This window comes from Microcebus murinus, chromosome 7 (genome assembly GCF_040939455.1).
Source record: "Microcebus murinus isolate Inina chromosome 7, M.murinus_Inina_mat1.0, whole genome shotgun sequence".
NCBI lineage: Eukaryota > Metazoa > Chordata > Mammalia > Primates > Cheirogaleidae > Microcebus > Microcebus murinus.
The window spans coordinates 41,608,706-41,635,597 of NC_134110.1; the positions used below are offsets into that span (position 1 = coordinate 41,608,706).

The 26,892-nt window shown below is 44.2% G+C and overlaps 1 protein-coding gene and 1 long non-coding RNA gene across 3 annotated transcripts; one reads left to right on the forward strand and one right to left on the reverse strand.

Moving 5' to 3' along the window:
* Positions 1 to 651: 651 nt before the first annotated feature.
* LOC142871860 (uncharacterized) lies at positions 652 to 6,378 on the forward strand. The gene is made up of 3 exons (XR_012920028.1): positions 652 to 755; positions 859 to 959; positions 6,134 to 6,378. It is a non-coding gene; the product is annotated as an uncharacterized LOC142871860 (long non-coding RNA).
* A 9,231-nt stretch (positions 6,379 to 15,609) lies between these two features.
* Positions 15,610 to 22,948, reverse strand: ZNF572 (zinc finger protein 572). Of its 2 annotated transcripts, none has more exons than XM_012758101.3 (3): positions 22,930 to 22,948; positions 20,440 to 20,553; positions 15,610 to 19,796 (listed from the first exon to the last, which is right to left on the reverse strand). In XM_012758101.3, exons 2-3 carry the CDS (start codon positions 20,528 to 20,530, stop codon positions 18,280 to 18,282), a joined length of 1,608 nt encoding a protein of 535 aa, XP_012613555.2. In that variant the 5' UTR covers positions 20,531 to 20,553; positions 22,930 to 22,948; the 3' UTR covers positions 15,610 to 18,279. The 2 variants fall into 2 exon arrangements, with proteins under 2 accessions (XP_012613555.2, XP_012613529.2); XM_012758075.3 differs by lacking the exon at positions 22,930 to 22,948 and adding an exon at positions 22,800 to 22,929.
* Positions 22,949 to 26,892: the final 3,944 nt, after the last annotated feature.

Genomic DNA, 26,892 nt, shown 5'->3' on the forward strand with positions numbered 1-26,892 from the left:
GGCCTTGCCCGTGCCTGGGGTACAGTGGGTGCTCAAATAATCTGGCTGTGGGTGAGCCAGATCTGGGCTGGGTCTGGCAGTCTCCCTCGAATGACACGTGGCAGGAAGCAGAGCCAGGCAGTGTGCCGCCCAAGGCAGTGAGGGCTGTCCTGGTCTTCTTGGGAGCCAGCCGTGAGGACTTTTGCATAGGACCCTCCCCCATGGGTAGGCATGGCCAGTGGCTTTCCCGTTTGCCCAGCCCTCGTCCACTCCCCAAGGCAGTACCTGCCACATGCTCCAAAGCCAGCATCTGCCGTGAGGTCCTGACGGTTGGGGGTGTGTGAGTCACCCACCCTGTGGGGCCTGGCAGGGTAGGTGAGGCTGGCGTCTGAGCAGGACTGTTGCTCCCCGAGACTCTGTCTGGAGTGGAGGAGCCGGCAACTCCCTCCGCGCTGGTTGAGGAGGCCTCACAGAGGACGTGGCCATTCAGCAGGGCTCAGGAGCACCATGGTTTTCTTGGGGTTTGTGTCCTGGATGAATGAGTGGCCAGGCCCTGGGCTTCTAGGCCTGCTCTTCCCCAGGGGCAGCCCCAGGAGCGCAGGTGTGGTGTTGGCCTACAGCTGGCCATGGCCTCCTGGACCTGATGGTGTTGGCCTTGCCCCTTCAGCACGACCCTCCCGTGCCTGTGTCGGCCTCCATAGAGCTCATCCTGGTGGAGGACATGAATGAGGGTCAGTCCAGAAGAGGTGACCATCTACCATCACCCTGGCATCCAGGTATGGCCCTAGCCCTGCCACGGCCCTTCCAGGGTGAGACACACTGGGAGCCCCTCACCCTCGCACACACAGCCCGACCACTCCCTGCCCGTCCCTCCTGCAGGCGGAGCTGCCCATCACAGAAGGCTCGGGATGCTTCTTCCTCAAGAGGATCACCACCAGTGTCGTCAAGGTGGCCTCCAGGAGGCCAAGGGTGTCGCCATGGTGAGTAGCCTTTAGTTCCTCACCCGGGCCACTGTGTGGTTAGTGGATTGACTATTTGCAAAGACTAAGTGCAAAGCCACTTACTCACACCAGCCAGAATCAGCAGGGCCTTTAGATTGATTGTCTGCTTCATTCAGCAACTTTAGTCATCGCCGTGCTGCCTCTCTGGGTTTTACTCCACATCCACACACCACTCGCGCTGTTAGTTACCTAGTGGTTTCCTTTCAATCCATCTTTTGATTAAGACTAAAACATTATTTCATAAGCAGCACTGTAACAACCATAAAGAAAATTATTTTTACAGGATGCATCAGCTTTTTCTATTAAGATTTTTCCCATGTTTCTTTCTTGACCCTCTCCCTATCCTCACAAGTACTGAGTTCACTGTGCCTGTGTTGGGGGCGGAATTTAGCATTCTGCCACTTTTGATTATGTTATCCTAAGATTTTATATTTTTTCCTGTTGCGATATAAGCTAAGCAATTATTTTATGCAGTCATTTGTACTTTAGCCATTCTCTTTTTGTGGAGCATGTGAATTGTTTAAAACATTTTGTTTTTTAAAATAATATAGCAAAGCATAGGATAATAAGAGCAAAAACAAACGCCAGTGTCCTACATGTCCGCACATCTGCACGGTGGATTACTGGGAAGTCATGAAAATTGAACTCGATTGTAAAGGCAGCGCTTTCCACTGAATTTGTAGTGAAACCACTCCCGGAAGTCGTGAATGACAAGGTCAGCACTGACCTCCGTCCATGTGATGGGGGACCAGGCTGAAGGACAACCTGGGGGAAAGAGGCTACGCTGTAGAGCAAAGTGCACAAAAATGCTTGATGAATTTTACATATGAAAACACCACGTGTAACCAGAATCTAGGTGAAAATATTGAACATTTTCAGCACTCCAGAAGATTCTACCATGCTTCCTCCTAGCCACAACCTCCCCTCACCTGAAAGTAATGATGCTATTGATTTCTACCCTCATGGATTAGTTGTGCCTGTTCCTAAACTCTGTCAGTGGCACAGTACATGTACCTTCTTGTATCTTTTCTGTGTATGAGGCTCACTCATGTTGTCACATGCAGCTGTAGTTTGTTCTATAATTTCCTTGCTGTGCATCTCTTTTTGTGGAGAATGTGGATTGTTTAAAACATTGTTACAACTGATGTTTCCATTCCTTTGCTTTGGGTGTTACAAAGTGTGTCATTTTGTGGGGATGTGCACTTTTTTTTAACTAATAGGCTGTATTTATGTAGAGCCGTTATAGGTTCACAGCAGAATTGAGCTGTGTAGAGTCCAGAGCTCCCATATCCCCCTCCCCCGAAACACACAGCCTCCCCACTACCCACGTCTCCCACCAGAGAGGCACGATCGTTCCACTCAGTGAACCTGCACTGACACATCATTGCCAGCCACTCTGCCTCCTGTGTCCTTAGGGAATGCTCTTGCTACATCCCTGAAAACTCTCCTTGCCCTGAACTCTGCTGTCATCCTGTTTTCTTTTTATTAGTGTTGGTGTGATGTATTCTTCTCCATCCATTTACTTTTCATGTGATGTGTCTTTGTATGTAAAGTGGCTTTCTGGTAGACAACCTGCAGTCAGGTCTTGGTTTTTGATGCACTCTGAGAATCTTTGTCCTATATTTTAAGCATTGCCATTTAAAGTAATCATTAATAGAGTTGGATTAATATCTGCTACATTTTTTACTGTTTTCTATTCATTGCCCTGGTTCTTTGTTCTTTCTGAAATCCTTTCCTTTTCTGCCTTTTGAAGTTTTACTTAATCATTCTATGTAATTCCATTTTTTTCTCCTTTCTTAAGATATTTCTTTTTAAAACTTTTTTGTTAAGTGTTGCCCTACAGTTTGCAACTAATCCAAGTCAACATTCAAATAGCATTGTACCCATTCATGGGTGGTACAAGTACCTTTTAATAGAAAAAATTCTATTTATTTCTTCCTCTCCCTTGTATAATTGTCATTCATTCCATATAGACATAAGCATCCACACACACACTTACTTACTGTGAACACATGTTGCTACTTTTATCTTGAAGAAACTTATATGTTATAACAATTAAGAATATGAAGCATAAATGTTTTCATTTTTCCTTTAATTATTTCTTCTCCAATGTTCTTCTTTATATAGATCCCAGTCTCTGCCCTATGTCATGTTCCTTCTCTCTGAAGAATTTCTATTAACATTTCTTGCTAGGTTGGTCTACTGACAATAAATTCCCTCAATTTTTGTTTGCTTGAGAAAGTCTTTATTTCTATTTCACTTTTTAGGAATAATTGTGCAGAGAATAGAGTTCCATATTGGTGGCTAATTTCTCTCAATACATCCAATATTTCACTCTACTCTCTTCTTCCTTGCATGGTTTCTGAGGAGAATCTGGCATAATTCTTATCCTTGTTCCTCTATAGATAAGGGTTTCTGCTTCCCACCGCTCTGGCTTCTTTCAAGATATTTTTCTTTATCTTTGATTTTCTTTTCTTTTTTTTTTTTTTTTTTTTTTTTTTGAGACAGAGTCTTACTCTGTTACCCAGGCTAGAGTGCTGTGGCATCAGCCTAGCTCATGGCAGTCTGAAACTCCTGGGCTCAAGCAATCCTCCTGCCTCAGCCTCCTGAGTAGCTGGGACTACAGGAGTGAGCTACCACACCCAGCTAATTTTTTTCTAGTTTTAGTAGAGACAAGGTCTTGCTCTTGGCTCAGGCTGGTCTCGAACTCCTGAGCTGAAGTGATCCTGCTACCTCAGCCTCCCAGAGTGCTAGTATTATAGGCGTGAACCGCCATGCCCAGCCTTCATGTTTGATTTTCTGCATTTTGAATATGATATGCCTGGGCCGTACCTGTGTGTGTGTCATTTTTGTTTTTGTTTTTACATTTTTCCTGCTGGGTGTTCTCTGAGCTTCCTGGATCTCTGGTTTGGTGCCTGACATTAATTTTGTAAATTCTTAGTCATTATTGCTTCCAGCATTTCTTCTGTTCCTTTCTTTCCTCTCATTCTTGTATTCTCATTATATGTATGTTACAGTTTTTGTAGATCACCCACAGTTCTTGGATTTTCTGTTCTATTTTTTTCAGTCAGTCCTGTTCCATCTCAGTTTTGGAAGTTTCTGCTGATGTATCCTCAAGCCCAGAGATTCTTTCCTCACCTATGTCCAGGCCAGGAATGAGCCCAAAAGGCATCTTTCACTTCTGTTACTCTGTTTCTGATCTCTAGAATTTTTTTTTTATTCTTTCTTAGAAGTTCCATCTTTCTTGCATTACACAGCTGTTCTTGCATGCTGTTGGCCTTTTTCAGTAGACCTCTTAGCATATTTATCATAGTAGCTTTAAATTTCCAGTCTGATAATTCCAACATTTTTGCCATATCTGAATCTGGATCCGATACTTGATCTATCATTTGAAGCTGTGATTTTATTTTATTTTACTTTTGACTTTTATGATGCCTTATAATTTTGGTTGAAAGCCAGACAAAGTGTTCTGGGTAAAAGGAACTCCAGTAAATGGGCCTTTAGTGGTGTGACCATATGGTGCTGGGGGAAGGGAGGCCCTCTGTAGTTCCACAGTAGGTCTCAGCCTCTTGGGGAACCTGTGCCCCTGAGCTGTGACCTTCCCATACGCCTCCCAGTCTTCTCCCCCACCCCCTTAGGTGGAACAGGATGGAAAGGGTGGGCTGGAGTTGGGACTTTCTCTCCCCCTAGGACATTCAGGCTCTGACAAAGCCCAGTGGGTTGTGCCCTGGTTAAATAGTTTCTCATGAGGGGCCTCGTGAGGAAGGACAGAGCGCTCTGGCTTATTTCCCTTCCCCCTGTGAGACGCAACAGGAGGGTTTTTCTCCAATAGTCCCTATAAGAACCTGGTAGGACTTCTAGAGGTAAACTCACAAAAGAGTGGGTTCCACTCTGACTGGGCCTCCTTGGAGTGTGGGACTCTCAGACTTGTCCACACGGAGCCTCCAGTGATGTGTCAGCTGCAGGTTGGGTTTTCCTGACCCGGTCCTGGTTCCTGGGGAGGTGTCTGCTCTTCAGTCTGTTCTGGGAACTTTTGATCTCTGTATTTGCCTGTCTGTCTGTCTGCAATTTTAGGGGCAACACTTTGCCCTGTCACCTCACTTCTGTGCCAGGTCTGAGAACAGTTGTTGGTTTTTGTTTGTTCAGGTTTTGACTTGTCCTTGGGACAGAGTGATGACTCCCAAGCTCCTTGGACTGGAAACTGGAATATGCACTTATTTTGTTTCCTAGGGATGAGACTGTGGGATCATGAGGTGTGTGTATATTTTTACAGTTCTGCAAAGGAATTTTTGAGAGTGGTTGTGCCACTTCACATTCAGTAGTGTGTAAGAGTGCTAGTTACTCCACATCCTCACCAGCTCCTGGAACTGTTACCTTTTAATTTGAGCCACTGTGATGTGTTGTGGTGGTGTCTCATTGTGTGTCTAACTAATGAGGTTGAGCACATTGTCATCCCATGCTGTATTTAATTTCTCTTTAAGTCGCTTCACTCCTGACTTACTTACCAGAGACTCTTCTTGCTTTCTGAGGGTAGATGTGTTGGTATCTGGCTTACATTTCCCCTTCATCTTATGCCTGCTATTCTTTGCCTGCTCTGCCCAGTGAATCCTGCCCCAGCTTCTGGGGAACTCAAGCCTCTTTGTGCTCCAACTACCTGGGAGAATAATTAAGAAAGTACCAAATTCTAACATTCTCTTTCTATAATTAACTCACACTCTCTAACATCCCAGGAAAGCTCCTTGGATTCCCATGTGAATAGGCCCTTAGGAGCCCAGATGAGTCTCTTGACAAGCCTGATTATGCCCAGGGCTCATGCTGAGTTCAGCACCATCTCAAGCTGGGGCTCTGCTATGCTTTGCTAAATCAAGGCACAAAGAATTTCAAATTGTGATTCTGTGGATTTTTATTAAACAGAAACTACTGGAGATAGAAACTGACTCCTCTTTGTCATGGTTAAAGGTTTCTTCTAAAATGCAGTTAGAATTTGCACTTCACAGATATCCCAAACCAAAATGTAACTATTGAGTAGCTGTCATCAACACCTGACATGGAGGGCTGGGTATTGTGAAGCCACAGGCTTGATTAAGGCCTTTACATAATTGAAGTTGTCATGTACTGTTGTGTAATAAAAATCTATATCTTAACTCCAACAGAAACATTCAGCTCTACAGAAAGTCATGGAAAATAAACAACCTACCGCTAAAGGATTATTGGGTGAAGGAGGAAATTAAGATGGAAACATTCTTTGAACTAAATGAAAAAGGGGACATAAGGCATCAGAATCCGTGGGACACAGCAAAAACAGTCCTGAGAGGAAAACTTATAGTGATAAATTCCTACATCCAAAATGCAGAAAGATCACAAATCAACAATCTGATGAATCATCTCAAAGAACTGGAAAAGGGAAACTGGAAAATGAGCAAACCAATCCCAAACCCAGTAGAAGAAAAGAAATAACAAATAGAAGTAAGTGTGTCTGCAGGAGCGTGAGTGGACATGGAAGGTCCTCTGAAACCATGTCACAGTGAAGGAAACAGGGCCTCTTACAGCAGAGGGAGAAGAGATTCCAAAGTCCTGACTTCAAGTTCCACATCTGCTACCTCTTGGCTGGGTCTCCCTGAGGATATCACTCAGAGTCTCTGAGCCAGATTCTTCAACAAGAAAAGCAGAGATTAAGAACAACCACAAAAACCATCTCAGGGCTACTGTGGGGCTACCTGAGGCAGGGGATGTGAGGTACTTGACTCACAGAGAATGCCAGTTGGCTTGGGGACCCAGAGAGTGAATCTGGGTCTCCCCTATAGTCAACTAGCTAGCCCTATAGTCAACTCCCAACTCAGATCATGCAGCTATGGAGTGGACTTCCAAGAAGGTAGTGAGCTCCATATCACCAGAGGTATTCAAGCCAGAATTAGATCTGTACCCTCCAAACTAGGAGCCACCAGTCTCATGAGTGCTTGGAATGTCGCTAGTCTGAACTGCGACATGCTATAAGTGTAAAACTAATGCTAGATTTCAAAGATTTATTACAGAAAAAAATGTAAAATATCTCAGTATTTTATATTGATTACATATTGAAATGATACTATTTGGGATAAATTAGATTAAATAAAATATCTTATTAAAAATAAAATATCTTTTTACCATTTCGATGTGGCAACTAGGAAATGTCATATTTCACGTGTGGCTTGTATTATACAATATTTCAATTGCACAGCGCCAGTCACAACCCTGGGTGCTCAAAGTGCGTTCCTGGAGTGGCAGCATCCGCATCGCCTGGGAACTGATTGGAAATGCGGAATCTCAGGTGCCGCCCAGCCCCCCACACGGAATCAGCTCACTCTCCATTTCCACACACTCCCCACGGGATTCATGTACACACTAAGGTTTGAGAGGCCCGGCAGAAACCTTGGCTGGAGGTCTCAGAGGGGTTCCCATCTTCAGGCAGAGGGGTGGGAACACCTGGCCTGAAGCCCGGCCCGAATCATGTGACCAGTCTTCTCTCCTGAGAGACAGCTTGGGTGGGGCTCACAGGCCAGGCCAGCAAAGGCACTGTTGCTGGAAACTGATGGTTTGGGACGGACACACCACCAAAAGTCAAGCCCCATTAGCTGACCCAATCAGAGTGAATCTCAGGACATTTGCACATGCTGCTGGGAAAGGCCAAGGCTGTTTCTGGGGAGACTTGAACCTGGAAGTGGCTCTGGACCTGCAACGGCCATCCTGCTGCCCCGAGAGGTGGCCCTGGGTTGCTGAAAGCCAACACTGCCTCTGGTCCGGACCATCCCCTGGCTCCCCGGTTCCTCAGCCCTCCATAGAGTCCCCCTTTCGCCTGACACGCCTTGAACTGGGTGTCAGTTTCTAACACCCAAGGGGACCCTGCCCACTGCACGCCCATGGCCTGCTCCTCAGATCTATGCAGGAAAACCAGAACACTCAGGGGAGAAGGGGCCGCCAAGCACAGGCAGAGCTGGGACCTGACTGGAGGGCGAGGCAGGGGTTGAGAGCGGGTCTTTAGGTCCCAGCGTGGGGTGGGGAGCCCTTCCTCCTCAGTCCCAGAGCCTTAGCTGCTCTCACAGGTGCGCTGACAGACTACGTTTCCCAGCATCCCCTGCGGCTACATGTGGCCATGTGACTAAGCGCTGGCCAATAAGATGTAAGCAGAAGTGTTGGGTGGAGCTTCTGGGAGTCTCTTCAAGGGCAGGTGGTGGGTCCTGTTGGTCAAAGTCAGGACTTGAGGGTGAGAGCTCCAGAAGCCGCAGACCACAGCCCTGGTCCTCACCCAGGAAGAGGCAACCCACGGGTCAGAGGACTGGTGGGGAGCCCGTGACCCTAAAATGTGAGGCTTACTGCTTATAAAGGTGCCCTCGAGCAGCAACCCTGTTTCCAGAGTGGGAAACCAAGGCTCAGAGGGAAGTGACTTCGCAGAGCGACAGGGTCTCACTCGACTCCTCTCCTTCTGGTCCCACGGCCACTACACTAGAAGCCCAGGCCAGGATGACTCCTTCCTGCTGGCCTGTGGGTCGTCAGCTTCCCTTCATCCTGGCAGCCTGCTTCTGAAACAGTTCTCCACGGCCAGCACTGAGGCCCTAGCCACTGTCACCTCCTGGCTGCAAGACCCAACCAGCCACCTGGCTCCCACACTCGCCCCTCTGCAGTTCATTCTCTTCCCAGCAGCTGGACCGATGCTGCTAAATCCAAATTTGGATGCTGTCACCCTCTTACTCTCTCCCCTCCAGGGGCTCCCTATTCATATCTCCTGACCTGGCCCAACAGATGCTGCACCATCCAGCTGGCTGCTGGAGATTTCTTCTCCCAACCCCACTGTACTCCAGCCACACTGCTTCCTTGCTGTTCCTCAAGCCACCTCAGGGCCTTTGCACTTACTGTTCCCTTTGCCTGACCTGCTCTTCCACCAGACATGCCCAGAGCTCACCTCCCTCACAAATCCAGAGGCCTTTCCTGGCCACACATGCTGGAACAGCAGCCTCTAGCCACAGTGGGCACCCAATAACTATTTTGTGAATGCAGGAATGAATCAATGAATGACATCATGAATGAATGAATTTGTATGCAACCTTTAATGAATCTTCAAGAATTCCTATTATGTAGAATCATATGATGCTGCCATTTTTGTGGCTCAAAAATCATTGCAGAGAAGTAATTTCACAGGTTCGACCCGCCCTCTGGCAGTCATGCCCACCCTCAAAATCCTCCAACAGCTTCCACCACCTAGAAATTCAAACTCCTTAGGCTGACCCCACACACTTCCTGGCTCCAGTGCCCATTCCCTTCCTGGGCCCACAGATGGGTTGCCCTGGCATTACTATCTCATGGGTTTTCATGGGCTCCTCTCTTTGCTGGAATTCCCCACAGCCACCTCTGCATGCCCAAGCCCAGTAGAATGTCTCCTGCCACTGGCCTCCGCTCCTCGCTGGGGGAAACTGCAGTGTTCCTGCTCTTCAGCCTCGGGTCTACAACGATGGCCAGCTGGGGGGCCGCTCAGCAGCAGGGGCCCTTTGTCCAGGTCCTGGTGCCCACAGACCTCCTGCTGCACCCCTGCAGGCAGTATTCTCATGCCAGCCCATGCACTGACTACTCCGAGATTGCAAGTTGTGCTGGAATGAGCCAGTCCTGGGAGACCCTGGCACTCAACTTCATTGAATTTGGGCACGTCTCTTCTGAGCCTCGGTTTCCTCATCAGTAAACATCTCATATATCACCAAAGCTACAAGCTTAAATTCCAGAGTCTAGGCCTGGGTCCCAGGAATGGTGTGTGTGTGTGTGTGACAGAGATTTCAGCAGAAGAGAACAGAAAAACCACAGGTGACAAGCCAAGCCAAGAGAAGCTCACAAGCCTGAGATTTTAGTGTCCTAAACCAGAGTGCCAGTGATGATGGCATCTCACTGCAGGAACTGGCCAGTCCCATCTTCTCTCTGGGCCTCAGTTTTCCACCTGACAGGTGAGCACTGGGATGGGAAGGGGAGAAGAAGGGCAGGAGGAGGGAGGCAAACTCTGCACAGCACAGATGCTGGACAAGGACAGAGCAGAAAACCCAGGCTCAGGCCACCTGAGCAGCACAGGCAGGCTGGGGAAGGGTCCGTGCTGGGCGCCCAGTGCTGACTTATATCTGTTGGGGTGGAACTAAGCCTTTGGACACTTTGCAGGGCTTGCTTAGCCTTGGCTTGGGGTCTAAGAGTGTGGCCCCCATGAGTGAGTGAGGCACAGGAAGGTAGGGCCCCTGTGCCAGACGGCAGCCATTTGTCCCCAAGATCTGCTCACCACCCTTCTTCAGCCTGCTGTGTGTCCAGGGAGGTGGCCTGTCTGGCTGCGTCACTGGATTCCCTTACCCTCTGGCTTCTGTTAGGTCTGGCCAGTGGGGAGCCCTGGCAGGATGTAGAGTGAGGGGGAGAGAGGATAGGGTACTTAGTCTCCCCCAGCTCCCTCCCTCAGGGTCACCCTGGGCTGTCTGTGTGCCTGGACCACAGGTCACAGCTCCTGTCAGGGCTCCTCTCCACACAGCTGTCTCTGGAAACCATCTCCTCTTCTCACACGCTTCAGGACTAGGAGTGGTGGTGAAGGAGTCTCTGCTTTTGCTTGCTGCGGGGAGCTGCACCATCCTTTGAGGTTTCCCTGCTCCTGCCCACACCTTTTTAAAGTGCCCCTTTATTAAGCCCTCTTCAAATGACTGGGGTGCTCCCAGGATGCTGGTTGCTCCAGTCCCCCAGAACTGCAGGCCAGGGAAATTGGAAAGGGACCCTGGAGCGGGGCAGTGGGGCCCCGACCCGAACTTTGTCCAGAGTCTGATTCGATCTTCTCACCCAAGTGTGGCTTCTCCCTCCAGATTTCCCGGGTTACATTTCTGGTTGGGGTGAAGGGTGGGGAGAGGGGAGGAAGCCCAGCCAGGCCTGGGAGATTCGTCTCCTGAAAGGGGGCCCACCTGGGCTTTGTGGGTCACAACACCGGACACCAGAGCAGGCGCTGCAGACTCGAGCACCCACAGGGGCCATACAGGTGAGACTGGGGACCGCTTGTGGGTCTAGAAGGGACAGCCTCACCTGGCTCTGGACCTCACTGTCCAGGGGTGGGAGTGTCGCCTTGCTGGTGGCAGTGGCTGGGAAGACAAGAAGGGAGGGAGGGAGGGGACGGAGCTCAGGCCTGAGGGCTCCCAGGGTGGCACCACCTCCACACAGACTCGTAGATGATGACCAGCATGAGCAGGGTGAGCGAGGACAGGCTGCGGCCCACGATGAGTGGCATGGATGGCAGGGTCGCCTTCTCCATGTTCTGTGGGTTCCAGGGAGACAGCAGGGAGTGAGGTGTGGTGGCCTGGGAGAACCAGGGCTTCTTGCTGGGGTGGAACCTCCCCTCTGCCGCCCCGCCCCTTGGCCAGCCTCAGCCTCCTGCAGAGGATGATTCCAGACTAGTTTTGATTGATGAGTAGCAGCAAGTTACTAGGTAAAACATGATCTTATGCAGTTAGGTCTTTGTGGTTTTTCCACTGAATTGCAAAAACATTTTCTAGGACAGGTGTATGTGACCTGGGTGTCTTTTCCCGTGGCTTCCTGTCCCCATTTTAATTGAGTATGAATGACATAAATGACTCCATTTTGTATAGTCAACCTTCATAACAGGAGTTTTACAAACTAAAAGATATTTATCCATTTGCCAAACCTGCATTGAACTTAGTCTCCTGGATTTGGGGTGCACTTCATTTTCTGAATCAGGTGGCATTATATACTGGACTAGCCAGCCCCTTCCTCAGCCATTCTTCCTCTTAGTACTTCCAAGCTTTGAGCCTTGTTTCATTTCCCTAGTTCTTAGAGCAGCTCCTAAAAGTCCATTGGAATTGTGCCCAGGGCAGCAAAAGGAAAAGTTGAAGTAGTTCCAAAAAGGATTCAACACAAGGTGCATTCTCAGTGATCCTAAGCCAAGGCGGGGGGTGGGGGGTGGGGGCTGTGGGGGGTGTGGGGGGGTGTAGGAGGACAAGGATTATCTTTAAAAACTGTCTTAGGCTAGGTGTGGTGGCTCACACCAGTAATCTCAACACTTTGGGAGGATCACTTGAGGCATCACTGGGCATCATATTGAGACACTCATCTCTATAAAAAATAGAAAAACTAGCCAGGTGTGGTGGCAGGCACCTGTAGTCCCAGCCACTTGGGAGGCAGGGGCAGGAGGATTGCTTGAGCCCCGGAGTTTGAAGTTGCAGTGAGCTATGATAACGCCACTGCACTCTATCCCTGATAACAGAATGATACCTTGTCTCAAAAAAAAAAAAAAAGAAAGAAAGAAAGAAAACTGCCTTAAAAGAAGGTTTTCAGCATACTAATGTATTGTCCTTGAATTATAATAATATGTAATTTATTTACATATTATTGGTTTTTCTCCCCCTTCCAAAAAGGTATTTACAATTCTTTTCCACAACAACACCGGACTGCACATCCCACAACCAACGCTTCAAAAGTTGAACAAATTGGGCTATGAAGTTCTGCCTCATTCACCATATTCGCCTGACCTCTCACCAGCCAACTACCACTTTTTCAAGCATCCTGACAACTTTTTGCAGGGAAAATGCCTCCACAACCAGCAGGAAACAGAAAATGCTTTCCAAGAGTTTGTCAAATCCCAGAGCATGGATTTTAACACTACAGGAATAAACAGAAGTTATTTTTAGTTGGCAAAAATGTGTTGATTATAATGGTTCCTATTTTCATTAATAAATATGTGTTTGAGACTAATTATAATGATTTAAAATTCATGGTCTGAAACTGCAATTACTTTTGCACCAACCTAATATCTTCTGGTGGAAGCATTCCTCCCTCTGGAACTAAGATTTTTAGGCCAGCAGAATATAACATCGTAGGAACAGGAAGCAAAAGTTTTGCCAGTGGGTCACTAGAGGTAATAGTGAGTAACGCCACTCCCATTTCCACCCCTTAATTCCTGGAATCATGAATCCTGGCCATGGGAGAAACAGTACCATATACTGGACACTGATTCAGGGCATATACAGCCTTCTGGGGAACTTTGGTTCAGACCTGAAAGGTATTGTCACTGCAACTTCAAAAAGTCATTCCACTGTTCTATCAAGCCAGCTGCTTCAGGATGGGGGGGCACATGGCAAGACCAGTGAATTCCATGAGCATGAGCCCACTGCCACACTTCTTTGGCTGTGAAGTGGGTTCCTCGGTCAGAGCAATGCTGTGTGGAATACCATGGTGGTGGACAAGGTATTCTGTAAGCCCATGGATGACGGTGTTGGCAGAAGCATTGCGGGCAGGAAAGGCAAATCCATATCCAGAGTAATTATCTATTCAAGTAAGGTCAAAACACTGCCCCTTCCACAATAGAAATGGTCTAATGTAATCAACTTGTCACTGGGGAGCTGGCTGATCACCCTGGGGAATTGTATCATGTCTCTATTGCTGGCAGAGTGAGCACTCAGCAGTGGCCATAGCCAGGTTCGCCTTGATGAATAGGAGTCCATGTTGCTGAGCCCATGCATAACCTCCATTTCTGCCACCATGGCCACTCTGTTCATGAGCCCATTGGGTGACAACAGGGATGGCTGGGGAAAGACACTGACTGGTAGCCACAGAATGAGTCATCCTATTCACTTGGTTATTAAAATCCTCCTCTGCTGAGGACACTCTTTGGTGAGCATTCACAAGATAAAATATCATGAGAAGTCTACCCACAAATACTTCTCCAAATTTCTTTGTCACCAATTTTCCAATCATGTTCCTGACCATCCAGCCAAACCATTGGCTACAGCCCATGAATAAGCACATAATCACACATCTGGCCATTTCTCCTTGCAAGCAAAGTGAAAGAGTGTACTGAGATCCTTCCTCAAGGGGACCCAGCCTCCCCTTCATGCAAGGCGTTCTGAGTCTGTAAATTGGCTCACGTCTGGAACTTGACTAAGGGGCCATGATTCTGTTTTTATAATCCAAGTAGGATTTTTGTTCACCTGACCTGGAAGTTTTCTGCTTATACAGATCAAGTAAGAACGCAGTAAGCCTCCCATCTGTTCATTTCTAAGAACACTATGACTAACCAACACCAAAGGTCTACACGAATTGGACTACTCTGATTGCTGCTTTACCTCTGATGCCCATCAACTGTGCCCATCTTGCCTTTGGTCATTGAGTTCTACAACCCCAGGATCCAATTATTCCCCTTCTTTCCCAATAAGTGCCTTCACTTTAAAAGTAGACAACCTGCTCAAGTTCATAATGAAGTCAAGAAAAAAAAAGGCGGACAACCTACAAGGCTGAGAGTTCACCTTTCATTGTAAGTCAACCCATCACATGATGAACGCTTGTTTGATTTTCAGCAATTTCAACCCTATGACTACAGGAGAGAAGATTCTCCTTCAGGGCACACTGAAAAGCTTTTAGGCTATTTACGTGCATCTGGAGCCTAGAATTCGAATCCCTGAGCTCATCCTTTTCTTTCATCATTTTGTCCAGTGTTGGAACCACACAAAATCATTATATTCCTTGATTTTCCACAAATGTTCAAAAATGTCATGTACAGAGTCACTAAGTTCCCTGCTTCTTAGAAGTGAATTAGTGTTAAACATATTTATTTTGTGTATATCTATAAACAGAGCACACCATGGATTTTCAGTGCTCTCTATACTATTAGACATAGAGTCCTTAGCATTTTAATGTCTAACCAGATTAAAGAAACGATTCCAGAAACCCCAAAACTAATTATGGAAATTCATCCTTAAAATTCTGTTTCTTTACAACCACTCCTGGTACCAAAACCTTGTCTCATTTCCCTAGAGAAACGAGATAGCTCCTAGTGATACCATTGAACTTGTACCCAGGGCAGCAAAAGGAAAAGCCAAAGTAGTTTTCAAAATGATTCAACCTGAGATGAATCTCAGCTGATCCTAAGCCAAGGGGGGGAGAGGAGGAAAAAGATTATCTAAAAAAACTGCCTTAAAAAGTTTTCATCATACTAATGTATTTGCCTTGAATTACAATATGTAACTTTATGTATTTTTATACATTTTTTTCCATATGATTTGCTTTTCTCTGCCCCCTCCCAAAAGGTGTTTAGCAAAATTACTTTACTGGAGTAATTTAAATTGATAAAATTTCTATTAACCAATGTGCTTTTAAAATCATTTATGCCCTTTGATTTAATAATCCTACATCCAGGAATTCACCCTATGGAAATAATTAGACATGTACACTAAGATTTGCATACAAAAAACAAAGAAAAGCAACACTAAACAATGACAACTACAACACCAAAACAAAACCACAAAACTCTGCTCACAGCACTGTTATTTTTAACAGTAAGCAAGTAGAAAGAATACAAATGTCTAATACTAGGATAATTAAATTTTTAGGGCACACCCATTCTGTGTAATAATATGAAGCCATTAAGAACCTTGTAATAATTATTTTACTTCATTTTTTAGAAACAGGGTCTCACTATATTGCCCAGGATGGTTTCAAACTCCTGGCCTCAAGTGATCCTCTCACCTCAGCCTCCCAAGTAGCTGGGATTACAGGCTCAAGCCACCACACCTGGTTTTATAATAATAATTCTAAAATGACAAATGATATATTTTTTAAAAATCAAGACACAATACATATACGATATGATCCAATTTTAAAAAATATTTATTCATATATATGCTTAGAAAAGAGGTTGTTAGGAAAGACCCCAGAACTTTCACAGTGAGTAATCTCTAGAGAAAATTATGGGTCATTTTAATTTTGATCTTCATACTCTTAGTTATTTCCTAATTTATACTTCTTTGTAGGTTTTACAATTAGCAAGCATTACTTTAATGATCAGAAAATAAGCAATGTTAACGTGGAAGATCTTTCACCTGTATTTATCAGTCTAATCAACTAATATCTTCTTTTTTTTTTTTTTTTTGAGACAGAGTCTCGCTTTCTTGCCTAGGCTAAAGTGAGTTCCGTGGCGTCAGCCTAGCTCACAGCAACCTCAAACTCCTGGGCTCAAGCGATCCTCCTGCCTCAGCCTCCCGAGTAGCTGGGACTACAGGCACAAGCCACCATGCCGGGCTGATTTTTATATATATATATTAGTTGGCCACTTAATTTCTTTCTATTTTTATGGTAGAGACGGGGTCTCGCTCAGGCTGGTTTTGAACTCCTGACCTTGAGCAATCCGCCCGCCTCGGCCTCCCAGAGTGCTAGGATTACAGGCGTGAGCCACCGCGCCCGGCCAACTAATATCTTCTTAATGTGAACATTTATCCATGACTTAGCATGGCTCAAAATTAATCATGGCCAATTTACAACTAAGCTTCCATTCTATCCCTCAATCTGTCAAATGCTCGATTATGTACTAATTTTACCTGAGTCAAGCAATGTTAGATCAGAAACCTGGCTGTCTTAACACCGACAAGCTACCTCTGCCTGGAGGCGGCTACAAACCCACCATGTCATGACTGCCAGGCATCCCGTTTCCATTTGTAGCCTTCTAACCAAGCCCCACCCTCTGGACCATCCTCAGCTTTGACTTGATTTCAACTTTACTGGAAGGAGGGGTGCTCTGTCTGTGGTAAAAAATAAAATGCTATAAAAACTTGTCCTGAGATATTAAAATCTAGGAAAATTTAAGCAATACTATATAACACACAAGGTTGAAAGATGTTTAGGTGAGAGTCACATAAAAGCCAATGATGCCCCATAAATGTTTTCCCCTTTGAAAGCAGAAAATCACCCTCAAACACTTCTTACATACCTTTGTTAGCTGTTGCTTTATTTTTAAATAATAAACAATACAAAAACAGACATTGCCTTGCCAGTATCAGGTGCACCACAATCATGAAAAATGAAATAATCCCCATGCAATCCAATTGCCCTCCAGCTACAGCTCTTTGCAGCAGCCAGAACTGGCTCCATGTTCCTAATATGTGTCTCTACATATTCTTAATAAAATATATTTTGCATCCAAAAGTGAGACGAAATCCTGGGCAACTCAGAAGTCCTAACCTTCCTTCCCATCTACCTTTTGCCCCAGGAGGAAAAAATAGGAGAGGGAGAAGAGGATATATCTAAAACTTTCCAAAGCATTATTCTCATAGTACAGATGAGTAGGGAAGGAGACGTCCTAGTTATGAGATCCATATACCAAGTATGTGAAGAGGCAAAAGAAAATTGCCAGTACTGGAGCTAAGGAATCTCAGTGTCCAATGGCAAATGTCCTTGGACACTGGCTCAGAAATAGTGGGTTAATTATTAGAGGGGAAGAAAACAGTTCCTGAGCTGACCCAGAATTACATAATGGGTAAACTCAGGGAAAAGACTTTTTGTCAAAAATTTATAAACAGAATTCAGGAATCCTACCTACTATTCTGGCTTTGGTCAAGGCAGTCACTTGATAACCCAGTTGGCTGCACATAAATTATAACACATAATTATTAGAATATCCAATCTTTAGACCCAGTACCTTCAAAACTCTATCCCATTTCTACTCTATATTGCAATTCCTTTTGGAGAGCAAAAACCCCAGAGCATATTCCTACAGTCTTACACAAAATATCTACTAGTCTGTCAAGAATGATGATCCTGAAAGAATGAACCTTCTATGATATCCAATACAATAGCCACTAGTCACAAGTGGCTACCAAGCACTTAGCAAGTGGCTAGTGTGACCAGGGCACTGGATTTTAAATTTTAAACATTCATCTAAGTAAAAATTAATTAATATAAATTTAAATGGCCACATATGGCTAGAGGCTATGATATTGGACAGTACAGTTCTAGATGCTATAAAAGTTAATTTTAAGTGAATAAAAATGCATTTTAAAATATGAATCTTTTTTTCTTAAGACCCAACAAAACATCCAAGAAATCATATTATTTGTTCAAAAAGACCCTTTCTCTGGGTAAACCCATGAGACCAATAATGATTCATCTCTACCCATAAGGCAAAAGAAAATAAGGTAATTCAATAACCATCCTAGCTTCAAGTTCTCAAGTCCTTTTACTTATTACTCCTAGGATCACTCTTTATGCATTCCTTTGAAGATATCCCTCTCTTACCTTAAATAAATAAATAAATAAAAATTTCCTTTTACTTCATCCTTGGGAGTATCTCTCACAGGACAGATCCAATAACCTGATGACCTGGGTCTTCCCATCCTCTAAAGTGAGAGGTTGACATTTTCCAAATGTTTTGACAAATACACCAAAGAAACATTGTAGCACACTGATCAAAGAATACGTTAATTGTAATGGTCCAATGGCGGGGGTGGAAGGGTCGGGGGTGGAAACAACCAGGCTTTGGGACTCAGGAAGAAGATGAATTTGAGACTGAAAATGAAGAGATAAGGGGTATTTCCTTTGAATAGTTTTTCCAAGTCCATTCATGAGGAAAATCCCCAACTTCAGGAGACTCAAAGGACTTTTCTATGTGAATTTTCCGATGCTGATTGAGGTAGGCACTTCTACTGAAGCATTTCTCACAGTCGGTACATTTGTAAGGTTTTTCTCCTACGTGGGTTCTCCGGTGCCTGATAAGGTTAAAGCTTTGACTGAAGCATTCACCACAATCAGGACACTTATAAGGTTTCTCTCCTGTATGTGTCCTTTGGTGAATCACCAGTGTGGAACTCTGACTAAAAGTTTTCCAGCACTCAGAACATCTGTAAGGTTTTTCTCCTGTATGTGTTCTCTGATGTCTAATGAGATGGGAGCTAAGGCCAAAACTCTTCCCACATTCACAACATCTATATGGTTTCTCTCCTGGCTGGATTCTGCATTCTTCCATCACATCGCAGTTCTGACTCAAACTTTCTTCATATTCAGAACTTTCATAGGATTTCTCTCCTGTGTGTGTTTTCTGGTGTGTAATAAGGTTTGAACTTCGACTGAAATTCTTCCCACATTCTGGACACTGATAGGGTTTTTCTCCTGTATGTATTCTCTGATGCTTTATTAGAGTAGAATTACAACCAAAGTTTTTTCCACACTCAAGACATTTGTAGGGCTTCTCACCTGTGTGTGTCCGCTGGTGGCGAATCAGGCTGGAACTCTGACTAAAACTCTTCCCACAATCAGGGCACCTATAAGGTTTTTCTCCAGTGTGAGTCCTCTGATGTTCTATTAGGACATAGCTGTGGCTGAAACCTTTTCCACAAACAGGACATTCATATGGTTTTTCACCTGTGTGTGATCTGTGATGCTGAATAAGGTGAGAGCTGCTACTGAAACTCTTCCCACATTCGGGACACTTATAGGGTTTCTCTCCTGTGTGAGTTCTCTCATGGATAATAAGATGGGAGGTATTGCTGAAGCTTTTCCCACATTCACCACACTGGTAGGGCTTCTCTCCTGTGTGCATTCTTAGATGCTGAATCAGGTGAGAACTGTTACAAAAGCATTTCCCACACTCAGAGCACTTATAAGGCTTTTCTCCCGAGTGGGTCCTCTGGTGAGTACGCAAATGGGAACTATTATTGAAGCTTTTCCAACATTCAGAACATTTGTACGGTTTGTCTGCAAAGGATGAATTCTGCTGGACAGAGGCACTGGCATGTTTTCCTGGGTCCCATTCCTGGTGATTGAGTTTTTCCTCTTCTTTCCCTATAGAATTCCCCCAATTCCTTGACTTGACATTATTCTCATAGGAATCTTGACACCAAATCTCATCTCCCTGGGACGATGTCAATGGCATTTCTTTTGCATCCTCATGCTTAGAATTTTGTGGGCCATTTCTTTTAGACCATTTTGAAGCTCTCTCTTCAAGTATATCTGCCTTAGGATTATTGTGTGGAACAGTTCCCAAATTATTCTTACTTTCATCTCCTGTAAGAATAAACAAATATACTAAACATAATCCCAAATCTCTACTAGAGAAGTAAATTCTAAATTGCAGTGGATGAGATGGAATAACAATGTAAAACCTCATAAATTATTTTACATAAAGTTTTTAAAGCTAGTTTTGCTTCTTTTCCCTGTGTTCACCAGAAGCAAGTGAATTTTTTGTACTTAGTAATGACACTAATGATTTATTTGAACCACTGTCAGCAATTGCCAAGGGGGATATCAATTTAAAAATAAATGCATTAAATTTTATTCTAAAAGACTTAGAAAAAAGGGCTTTTGAAATTGAATAGGATCCCATCTGAGGTGAAAACCAGACAATAGCTTTGTTAAAATCTGAGCAAATACTATAGAAATAACAATAGCCACTAGATTTATTAAGACTAGTAGCTTTATATGTGGTATCTCATTAATCCTAAAATACATATGAAATAGATATTATCATTAATTTTTTTCTTAAAGATGAGAAAACTAAGACTGAAAGAATTCACATAGTTTATAGTGATAGAGCAGGAAATCAAATTAGGGTTTGTTTCATTCTAATGCCCTATTCTTTCTACATACTCTGTTAACACATATTGTAACAAATTTCCTAAGGATTCATATCATCTTCTTGATTCCTCACCTGTGAGGGGGCTTTTCAAACTCTCCTTCTCCATGAAGCCATTAGAATATGCAACCAACAATTCTTTTTCTTGTTCCATCACAATGATCATAGCAAGGTTAGGGATCAGAAATCCTGTGGAAGGAAACATATCATGTTTGGAGGCATTTGTTGAAGTGTATACTTCCTTTCTTCCCAACTATGGCAACAGAACAATAGTAGGCATGAAATTTTCTGTCAACCATGCTGAAAATAAGAAATATGGCTCTTGGAAGCCCTATTAGAAAAATCTTATGTCAGAAACAAGTGTTTAGAATTAATGGTTAGCCGATTAATCTTTTCTAAAGAAATAACAATGTAAATAATTAAATCTTCATGTTAAAGATCTGAGGATTAAGATTTAAAAGTAGAATGCATACTAATACTCACTGTCCACTCATAGCTTAGAAACACTTTTAATTGAAAAAAAAACAAAGTAATTTTTTAGAAAAGGCACCAATAATAAAACTTATAAAGAACTCAAGGACCGGGGCTCAGTGACTCACCCCTGTAATCCCTGTAATCTTAGCACTTTTGGAAGCCAAGGAAGGAGGACTGCTTGAGGCCAGCAGTTTGAGACTAGCTTGGGCAACATAACAAGACCCCACCTCTACAAAAAATTTAAAAATTAGGTGGGCATGATGAAACATGTCTGTAGTCCCAGCTATTCAGGAGGCTAGGGCAGGAGGATTGGTTGAGCCCATGAGTTTGAGGTTATAATGAGCTATAATCGTGCCACTGGTCTCCAGCCTAGGCTATATGAAGACCCTCTCTCAAATAAAAATAAATAAATAAATAAAAAACAACTTCAAGGAATCAATAGAAGGCATAAAAAGCAGCTAAAGAAGAGAAAGCACCCTATCTAGTTTCAAAAGAATAACTTGGTCTTTGACAGAAGAAAGAAACCTTTGAAGTCAATTTCAAAGGAAAGTTAGGATTTATATAGCCAGTAATAAGAAATTAGGACAAAGCAGGGCTGGAATAATTATAGCTAATAACCCCTAAATATAAAAAGGAGAAGGAAACTAAAGAGAGATCTCTTCCTTCTTTGCTCTAAGTTTCTAAGTGTATCATAATCACAATACCTATTTCAGCCTAAACTTTATCTTCTGGAGCCAACTATAATCCCTCACCTACTTTAAGGGAATAGAAGAAGTACCATTGGAAGGCAGTTATATATGGCTTTGGCATCTATTTCAGGGTATAAAGGATAATTTTGGGAAAAATATGAGCCTAAAGAAAGGATACACATAGGCACACATAAAAAACAACAAAAAAAATATACTGTAATTATAATTTTCACCCTATGACTGCCTATCCTGTGCCAGGTAATAAACTAAATAATTTGTACATATTTCTCATTTAAGAGTAGTCCCTTGAAGTGTATTAACAATTACCAGCATTTCATAGATGAATTAGAAAGGCAGTAAAAATTTTTCTAAGGTCACACAGAAAGTGGTAGAACAGGTTTGAGCCCCAAGTCTGACTGGATGCTGACTTTCACATTCTTATCCATTACAGTAACCCCAAACAAGAAGCAGAGCTGGGCATAATTCCAAACTGCAAGTGATCCCCAAAGAGTACCTTTATTTTAGAATATATTAGAAAGCAGATCTGCATCCCTAAACCTTATACCAAAGTAGGTTGGTATTCTGTAAGCTCACTCAGCAACTGGAGATTTGTTCTAGAGAAAGGTGAAGCTAATCTAAATTACACATAGACCCAGTGTTTGAGTGGAAAAAACATCTACCTGAACACAAAAAAGGGGGGGGGGGTAGGTAGTTCCAATGAAGTAATATGTTTTGCTGAGTCACATATTTTTATCAAAGTATTTAGAAGGGAAGCACGAGTCTGGGTAACAGATTACCGTCCCATAATTTTCCCTGATAATATACTATTAAATTTGGTAGTAAAGGAGCCCTTCAGGCTCAGCAAAATTGTGGGAAATTCAAGGCGATAAATGGTATTAAAAGGCTGTCCCTAGGCTGTCACTCCACAAAGGAGGGTTGTTTTTCAGGAGCAAACAGGTGATTAGGAAAGGGCCGTGCTTTGAGCAGAAAGCCTTCCACAGAAAACGCACTGCCTGAAGCTTAGCTTTAAGAACCGCTGGAGGGACCACAGTGCGGAGCGAAGTTCCAGGAGACCAGACCATTTCTGGCAGTCAGGATCCCTGAAGGAACCCCGCAGGCGAGGAAGGCGCGGTGGCCGGGCGGGCGATGCCGGGCCTCCGCCCCTCGCAGCTGCAGGATCCCCTCCGGGACGTGCGCGGCAGCCTGGGCGGCGCAGTTTCCGCTCCTCTGGCCCACAGCCCACGGCCCTCTTCGCCCCAAGAAGGAACTCACTGTTCTGGGGGCTACGCCCCAGGTGCCCCGCACCCCCAGCGATCCCGGAAGAAGGAGCCCCGACTCCTTCGGACCCCACCAACCCAGGGTCTTAAAAGCTTAAACCCGGAGGACAGAAAGAGGAAGTTACCCCATCTTTCCCGGCGGGCTTTGCCGGAGCCTCTCTAGGAAGGAACGATGGCTGACTCTCGTTGATCTTAACCCTTAGGGTCCTGGTCCAGAAGGGAATGTGCTGGTGAATTTCCTTTTCTTGGGCAGTGACTCGCCCACTGTGAATCTCATTCCTCTCACCGGTTGGGCGCCTTATGATAGGGGCCTGATTGGAGCTTAAACTTTTCCTTGCCTTCAGGGCATCATCATGTTTACCATTGTCATCACCATCATTAGAATCAAAATCAACCTAGTATTTCTTAAGCACCTATTGTTTCTGTTTTCACAACTGTGAGCATGGATGTGAAATAGTTGGAGAGCTAAGCATCTACCCACATATAAAACAATTAGTTTACAAGGTACCTTTATTAATGGCATTCACAGAAGCAGTTAACCTCTCCTTTTTAATTACAGAGAAACTAGAAGCCAATCCCTCCATCTCTTCCATATCAAACACAGATCCACTTAAGTTTACACCCTCCACCCCCATTCTCTTTCTTCCTCCTATTACAACAAAGGATCTCTCCTTTGCATTTCAAACAAGCCTTTACTGGTACTCACTTTCCTTCCTACCTTCTAGGAAACTTATTATATCAACTAAGCTCTCAATTCCCCCATCCCATCCCAAAATAGTCCCTCAGTTTTCGTTTCTCTTCTTTTTTTTTTGCTCACAGTGTTTCCATTTCATCGCTTCTTCACCCCCCTAACAATTGTTCTGCAACAAAAGCAATAAATCCCTAACATCATCCACTGTTGTTATCCCTAACAACCCACATGCTGTTAGTGCAATCAGTATTTTTCAATTCTCAGGTCCTTTTTCAAGAGTTTTGAGGTGGCTGAGGACTCCCTTCTAGAAACACTCCTCTGAGGTGATACCACATTCTCCTCCTTTTCCTCTGACATCTCTAGTCAATCCTGTTAGTCTCTTTTCCCAGTGCTGTCAGCACTAAGTGTTGAGGTTCCTCAAGTCACTCTACTCCTCTCCTCTTATCACTGAATGTTCTCTGTCCACTCCCACATTTTCAAATACTACCTTAGCAGACAACTCAAAAATTCACATCCACAGCCCAGGCTATGTGTCTGAGCTCTTCACTCGTATAACCAGTGGTCTACTTGACATCTCCTATTGGACGTCTCAATAACACCTCAAAACCAAAATGTCAAAACCAAATTCATGACCTTTTTTCTCTCTCCCTGTTCTGTTCTCCCCCATATACACATATAAACACAGAATAGAATAAACCTGTTCCTTGTTAGGGTGGAAAGCCTAGTAGGTGCTCACAGCATAAGTGGAGAAAGATTTCTCATGCAGAAATTAAGATATAAAAGTAAAAATGTGGCCGGGCATGGTGTCTCACGCCTGTAATCCTAGCACTCTGGGAGGCCGAGACGGGTGGATTGCTCGAGGGCAGGAGTTCAAAACCAGCCTGAGCAAGAGCGAGACCCCATCTCTACTATAAATAGAAATAAATTAATTGGCCAACTAGTATATATAGAAAAAATTAGCCGGGCATGGTAGCGCATGCCTGTAGTCCCAGCTACTCAGGAGGCTGAGGCAGGAGGATTGCTTGAAACCAGGAGTTTGAGGTTGCTGTGAGGCTAGGCTGACGCCATGGCACTCACTCTAGCCTGGGCAACAAAGCAAGACTCTGTCTAAAAAAAAAAAAAAAAGTAAACATGTTTATCCTTCTTAGAAGAGAGAGGGGAGGGAAAAGAGAGGGGGAAGAAAGAGAGCATGGAGATGGTATGGCATCCCAAAGAAAGAGAAAGAGAAAGGGATGCCAGCAGTGAGGCCAAGTGGCTTGCTGATTTTAAGGGGAATGAAGAGAAAAAAAAAAAAGTGATGGCAGTTGATAACAAAAGTGGCAGCAGGATGTCAAAGTCCAAGACTTGGTTTTCTGCTTTTCCTTGGAGAGGGATTATCACAGGAGATGTGACTCTGTCCTCTAGATATGGTTGAAGCTATAGCTTGTTTTTCTGCTGTTTACTCAGGAACTCTGTAAAAGCAAATTCTCAAACAACAATTTTGAAAGAGAGATTTATGTCTCTTTTCTGTCCATTCAGCTCTTTTCAGAAGTTGTGCAAAACAAAACTCCTGCAGGGTACCTGTTAGTGAGATAACTCACAGGATTGATCTTTAATTGTTACTGGGGAAATGGTAGGATTAGGTTTTTTTTTTTTTTTTTTTTTTGTTTTTTTTTTTGAGACAGAGTCTCGCTTTGTTGTCCAGGCTAGAGTGAGTGCCGTGGCGTCAGCCTAGCTCACAGCAACCTCAAACTCCTGGGCTCGAGTGATCCTTCTGCCTCAGCCTCCCGAGTAGCTGGGACTACAGGCATGTGCCACTATGCCCGGCTAATTTTATATATATATATATATCAGTTGGCCAATTAATTTCTTTCTGTTTATAGTAGAGACGGGGTCTCGCTCTTGCTCAGGCTGGTTTTGAACTCCTGACCTTGAGCAATCCGCCCGCCTTGGCCTCCCAAGAGCTAGGATTACAGGCGTGAGCCACAGCGCCCGGCCAGGATTAGGTATTTTCCTGTTATTTTTGCAAGGCTGCCCCTTTCATTCCTTTTCTAATACTCTTTCAATCACTCATACAGTTATGTAGAAGCCCGGAAGAAGTCCCTTTTGTCACCCCTTTGCTACCTCACATATACAATCCATCAATAAGCCTCATCTATTGTATATTTCATAAATAATTCTCAAATCCAGATGTGTATCTAGCATGGCCACCCCTAGTTCAGACAACAGTCACCCCTCAGCTGAAGGATTTTTATAGCCTCCTAATCATCCTATAGATGCCATCCTTGCTCCCTCTCATCCATTCTCTTCATTGAATCCAGAGTGATCTTTTCAAAAGATAAATAGGATTCTGTCATCTTCCTTTACCTATTCATCCTTCAGATTTCAGCCCACACATCAGTGCCTCACAAAAGCTTCCCATGCCCTTCCTGACAGGGTCAAATACCTGCTGTACACTCTCCTCGTATCATATTCCTTCCCATTGTAGCCCATCTCATGACTGCAACACATATTACATGTGTTTGTGTGATGGATACATCATTTTGCCTCCCCATCCAGACAGCAAGCTCCATGAGGGCAGAGCCCACCTCCATTTTTGCTCACATTTCTATTTTAGAACCTAGCATAGTATCTGACTCCTTCAATCATTCATCTAACAAATATTTGTTGAAAGCCTACTTTGTGTCTGCTACTGTGTTATCTTAAGCCCTGAGGATACAGCAGTGTAACAAACAATGTGGGGGAGACCACTAATGAACAATAATAAAAAGTAAACAAAGAAACATATGTTAAGAGGTGATGAGTGTTATTAATAGAAAAAGAAGTAAAACAAGTTAAAGAAACAGACATGCTAGGATGCTGGGGAAGGTGTGCTATTTTAGTTAAGATAGTCAGGAAAGTCTTCTCAGATAAGGAGCTGTTTCAGCAGAAGTATGGAGGAAGGGAGGGCATGAGCCACACTGTTATCTAAGGGGAGAATAATTAAGACACCAGAATAGTAAAGGAAAAGATCTTGAGATAGGAACATGTTTGGCGTGCTCAGGAAACAATAGGGAGTAGAGCAAGTCAAATGAGCAAGTTGGAGATAAGATCAGAGATGTATCAGGAGGAGAGATCATATAGACTGAGAGTAACAGACATAGAGGTGAGTCACCAGATTCCAAGGAAGGAAGTGTTGCTCAACTTCAGAGAGTGCTATGAGCAGAAAGCTTTCTGGTGTTGGCCCCTTCAGGCATTGCTTCATTTGCAGGCAATAGCCTCTCCCAAGTTCACACCCTTTCCAAGGAAGCCCACATCCAGTGACTGATCGAGGCAGTGGTGTAAAAGCCTGGCCATTTTGTCCACAAACAGGATAACTCTTAAATGAACCATTTCAGCTCCTGAGTTCTTGGTGGGCTTGTCAGGCCCCAATCACAGG

Coding starts and splice junctions, on each gene's coding strand:
- ZNF572 (XM_012758101.3), bottom strand. CDS start 20,530: ATGATCATTGTGATGGAACAAGAAAAAGAATTGTTGGTTGCATATTCT. Junction 19,797..20,439: donor TTTGAAAAGCCCCCTCACAG/GTGAGGAATCAA, acceptor TTATTCTTACAG/GAGATGAAAGTAAGAATAAT.